The 5,491-nt window shown below is 46.6% G+C and overlaps 1 protein-coding gene and 1 pseudogene across 1 annotated transcript; both read left to right on the top strand.

The window, feature by feature from the left end:
• Window positions 1-779: 779 nt before the first annotated feature.
• Window positions 780-1,738, top strand: LOC136526555 (phenylalanine/tyrosine ammonia-lyase-like; annotated as a pseudogene).
• An 84-nt stretch (window positions 1,739-1,822) lies between these two features.
• LOC136526554 (phenylalanine ammonia-lyase-like) lies at window positions 1,823-3,022 on the top strand. The gene is made up of 2 exons (XM_066519183.1): window positions 1,823-2,186; window positions 2,997-3,022. The coding sequence occupies exons 1-2, from the start codon at window positions 1,823-1,825 to the stop codon at window positions 3,020-3,022; spliced, it is 390 nt and encodes a 129-aa protein (XP_066375280.1).
• The last annotated feature ends 2,469 nt before the right edge of the window (window positions 3,023-5,491 follow it).

The following is a 5,491-nucleotide window of genomic DNA, read 5'->3' as shown; positions in this document are numbered from 1 at the left end:
TCCTACACAACTAGAGACTGGTGTCACAAACTACCATATCCATCATGCTGACATCCCTATAGTTCAGAACGCCCATGAAAGGTACGTTCTTGGACCTTAGTTGCTCAAGCTCAGTCGCTGTGTAAGGTGGTGGTGGAACATACTGCTGCGCTTCGCTAATTCTGGCCCATGAATCATAGGGGGTATCATCTGTAGCCAAATCTATGACTAGTCTACCCTGAGCATGGACACCATGTAAAACCTCAATTGGTACTGGTAATGGCATAGTATGAACTGGTACTGGCATGGCATCAACCGATGTTGGTGTAGCATCTATACCTCCTTGGTCATCGTTAGAATCGTCTGAATCACTGCTAACTACATCACTGATCCTATCCTCCTCCTCCTGCTCCTCCTCTTCCTGTTCGAAATCATTCACATCAAAGTCATTGCTTATACAACCTACTGTAGTTGAATGAAACTGCTCCTGCGTCAACTGACCATCCAAATCCATGTTACCCTGAGTTGCTTTCCCTTTGAACCCCAATTCTTGCTCATTGCCTCTAGGGGAAATTGGCTGGCGGACACCCACAGTGGTGGTCGTTTGTTGGCGGACACCCAAAGTAGAGTTGTATGCTAAAAGACACTCTAGTTTATTGTAATTATGCCAGAGGACACCGCGGGCCGGTTTCCACCGGTTGAGGAGAGAGAAAATTTTAGTTTGGACATCCGGTGCCCTTGAGCCACGTTTGGTCTGGTCCAACCAGACCACGATGAAGCAGTACAGCGGGAACGACTAGATGTCCATGATCCAGTTTGCCATCTATTGGTGCTATCAGACTGACCCATGTGCGCTCCCCTACAGGCATCTCAACGCTAGAATCTTCGACACCGGCAATGATGGCCACACGCTGCCGTCAGAGGTCGTCCGTGTGGCGATGCTGGTGCGCATCAACACCCTCCTCTAGGGCTACTCCGACATCTGCTTCGAGATCCTGGAGGCCATCACCAAGCTGCTCAACACCGGGGTCAGCCCGTGCCTACCGCTCCAGGGCACCATCACCGTGTCGGGCGACCTAGTCCTGCTCTCCTACATCACCAGCCTCATCATGGGCCGCCCCAACGTGCAGGCCACCACCATCGACGGGAGGAAGGTGGATGCTGCCGAGGTGTTCAAGGCATCATCAACGGCACCTCCGTGGGCTTCGCGCTCGTGGCCACCGTGATGTACGACGCCAACATCCTCGCCGTCCTGTCCGAGGTCCTGTCCGCCGTCTTCTATGAGGTCATGAACGGCAAGCCCGAGTACACTGACCACCTCACCCATAAGCTCAAGCACCACCCGGGGTCCATCGAGGCCGCTGCCATCATGGAGCACATCCTGGACGGCAGTGCCTTCATGAAGCAAGCCAAGAAGGTGAACGAGCTGGACCCGCTGCTCAAGCCCAAGTAGGACAGGTACGTGCTCTGCATGTCACCACAGTGGCTAGGCCCCTAGATTGAGGTCATCCACGCTGCCACCAAGTCCATCGAGCGCGAGGTCAACTCCGTCAACGACAACCCGGTCATCGACGTCCACCACGGTAAGGCGCAGCACGGCGGCAACTTCCAGGGCATGCCCATCGACGTGTCCATGGACAACGCCCGCCTTGCCATCGCCAACATCGGCAAGCTCATGTTCGCGCAGTTCTCTGAGCTCATCAACGAGTTCTACAACAACGGGCTCATGTTGTCCACCTACATCGTGGCGCTGTGCTAGGCCATCGACCTGCGCCACCTCAAGGAGAACATCAAGACGTCGGTGAAGAACATGGTGACCTAGGTGATGAAGAAGGTGATGACCATGAACCCCTCTGGCGACCTCTCCAGCACGTGGTTCAGCGAGAAGGAGCTCATCACCACCATCGACAGCGAGGGCGTGTTCACATATGCGAAGGATCCGGCCAGCGCCAGCCTGCCGCTGATGCAGAAGCTGTGCACCGTGCTGGTGGACCACGCCCTTAGCAGCGGCGACGTGGAGCGGGAGCCCTCCATGTTCTCCAGGATCACCAAGTTCGAGGAGGAGCTTCGCGTGGTGCTGCCCCGGGAGGTGGAGGCCGCCCGCGTCGCCGTGGCCGAGGGCACCGCCCCCGTGGCGAATCGGATCATGGATAGCCAGTCGTTCTCGCTGTACCGCTTCGTCGTGGTCTGGTTGGACCAGACCAAACGTGGGTCAGGGGCACCGGATGTCCAAACTGAATTTCTCTCTCTCCTCAACCGATGGAAACCGGCCCACGGTGTCCTCTGGCATAATTACAACAAACCAGAGTGTCTTCTAGCATACAGCTCCACTTTGGGTGTCTGCCAGCAAACGACCACCACTGTGGGTGTCCGCCAGCCAATTTCCCCTTGCCTCTAACACCATCAATGGACGGGCTGTCTTGAACACCCTACATCCTGTACCCATTCTCCACCACCACCTCAGCCATGGGCACATTGGAACCTTGAAGAACCCTAGTGTAGTGGGACCAGTGAGCAGGGTCGCGCAAGGGCATGAGGACATAGTGTGCCCTAGTCGTCCCAGTATCAAACCTCCTCTTCAGTGTGAAATCACTGTCAAACTTTGCATTCAAACGGACACAAAGGTCGTTGAAGCTAGGAGGTTCATCAAACCATTTCAATTCTTCTTCCATATCCTCAAACATACCATCTTCTCTCCTAACACTTTCTCCATATAAAACTCTAACACAACAATCCATCTACAAAAGCATTTCAAGAAACTTCATCAAGTCATCGAAATCGTCGTACGTAATGTCCATAGTAATATTAATACATATTCTAACTATAACTATACTAACTAATCTAATATTAACATCTATACAAGGCTAACTACAACAACTAATTAGACTAAATTCAATGTATAACTAGACTCAATAACTGTACTAACTAAACTACCTAACTTTACTACCTATACTAACTAAACTAAATAACTTTACTAACTCTACTAACTATACTTTAATAATTTTACTACCTATTAGGGAAGTACCTCGCTGCAGCGCGCTAGACCGGGCCAGGAGGCACGGGCGCAGTTCTCGGCGGGCAGCCGCCATGCGTGGCCGGAGGGGGTGGCACGCCGGCGTGGGGGCTCGGCGGCCACACCGAGCGGCCGGCGGCCGTGCCGTGCTCAGCGGCGGGCTGGCTGGCGCGGGCGAACGCGGCCGCGACGGCCAAGCGGCCCTGCTGCGCTGCTCGGGCAACGACGGCTGCTCGGCCACTGGCGGACGCGGGCAGCGACGGTCGGTTTTATTCGTCTCTGTCGCGCCACAGATCTTTGCAATCTTCCCGAGAGAATTCTCCAGATTATCTGGAACTCTTTCTCACTTTTCTATGAGCATAATCTAATTTCTCGATTTCTCGATGTCTCCAAATATCTTTTTAGGAACTCCAAATACTTTATTTGGGTTTATCATTTTGCAAAGTGTCTCTGAGAATTTCCCCAAATTTCTAGAATTTTTAGAGCTTTCGGAGTATTTTTCGCGGCTTAAATATCAACTAGAAACACCGGCGCGGCGCCGCGCCCTGTTTGGAGGGTACCAGCCCATCTTTCATACATTGTAGCCCAGCCAATCAATCTTGTTTTGCTTGGTTGTTGTGCTTTCATTCTATAGCTCAGGAATGTACCTTATAATGGAAAATTTACAAAACATAGTAATATGATTACAACCATTGACAGATAGCATGGAGGAGAGATAAGTTCAGCTGCTATGGCATTCTAGAATTGTAGGAGTAACTTGTGCTCTGTTATTCGAGTAAACTATGAAACATTAGGACAAAATGGCATATGTACTTTCAAACATTTTGAGTAGCAGCCAAAGAGGAGTAACTTGTGCTCTGTTATAGGTAGCAGCTTGATACATTACTGTGTCTACAGATTGAAGCCTGCTCATGCATCCACGTATTACATTTTGCTGTCATGATTATCTCAAAAGAAAAGATGTTGTCCATATATTTAGACAATATTTTAGGCTTCTAAATGAGGTAATCCATTTTGTTTCTTCATGTAATCCCATTATAACACATGATGATATGGTAGTTCCTGCGATTAATTTGTTCAAAGCCTTTTGAAAACATTTTTTTCTGATAGTCTGCTATTTCTCCTTTTTAATCACTTTTGACTGACCCTCCTCCCTATAAAATATGTTGTCGGATGTCACACCCCAAAATTGGAAATTTTGGGTTGTGCATAAAAAACACTAAAAACATAATTTGTTTTAATAGTTTCAAAAAACTTTTCAAGCTTAGTTTAATTTAGCACAAATTAGTTGTAAAAAATGTGAATTTTCAAACTTTTCCGAACTAATATGACAGGCTTGTTTGTTGATGTGATGTTGCTTGTTGCTTGACTTCGTCTGAGTGGGTAAATTTTTTTAAACACGTTTAGTAAGTCATTTATCTTTCACCAGCATGTCTCTGTCTTTTTTTTTCTAAAATCCAATCCCTGCTTTCTAGAGTTTAATCCTTTCATTGGGAATTTCCCAAAATCCTTTTCTTCTACCCCAAATCACTCATTGGAGATCATCATCTATCGACCTATCTTTGCAATCTTCCCGAGAGAATTCTCCAGATTATCTGGAACTCTTTCTCACTTTTCTAAGAGCATAATCTAATTTCTCGATTTCTCCAAATATCTTTTCAGGAACTCCAAATACTTTATTTGGGTTTATCATTTTGCAAAGTGCCTCTGAGAATTTCCCCAAATTTCTAGAATTTTTAGAGCTTTCAGAGTATTTTTCGCGGCTTAAATATCAACTAGAAACACCGGCGCAGCTTTGCCGCACCCTGTTTGGAGGGTACCAGCCCATCTTTCATACATTGTAGCCTAGCCAATCAATCTTGTTTTGCTTGGTTGTTGTGCTTTCATTCTATAGCTCAGGAATGTACCTTATAATGGAAAATTTACAAAACATAATAATACGATTACAACCATTGACAGATAGCATGGAGGAGAGATAAGTTCAGCTGCTATGGCATTCTAGAATTGTAGGAGTAACTTGTGCTCTGTTATTCGAGTAAACTATGAAACATTAGGACAAAATGGCATATGTACTTTCAAACATTTTGAGTAGCAGCCAAAGAGGAGTAACTTGTGCTCTGTTATAGGTAGCAGCTTGATACATTACTGTGTCTACAGATTGAAGCCTGCTCATGCATCCACGTATTACATTTTGCTGTCATGATTATCTCAAAAGAAAAGATGTTGTCCATATATTTAGACAATATTTTAGGCTTCTAAAAGAGGTAATCCATTTTGTTTCTTCATGTAATCCCATTGTAACACATGATGATATGGTAGTTCCTGCGATTAATTTGTTCAAACCCTTTTGAAAACATTTTTTTTCTGATAGTCTGTTATTTCTCCTTTTTAATCACTTTTGACTGACCCTCCTCCCTATAAAATATGTTGTTGGATGTCACACCCCAAAATTGGAAATTTTGGGTTGTGCATAAAAAACACTAAAAACATAATGTGTTT

The sequence above is a fragment of the Miscanthus floridulus genome, chromosome 19 (assembly GCF_019320115.1).
Source record: "Miscanthus floridulus cultivar M001 chromosome 19, ASM1932011v1, whole genome shotgun sequence".
Lineage (NCBI taxonomy): Eukaryota > Viridiplantae > Streptophyta > Magnoliopsida > Poales > Poaceae > Miscanthus > Miscanthus floridulus.
The sequence above is the reverse complement of the archived record's forward strand: the minus strand, read 5'-3'. Positions and strand labels throughout refer to the sequence as shown.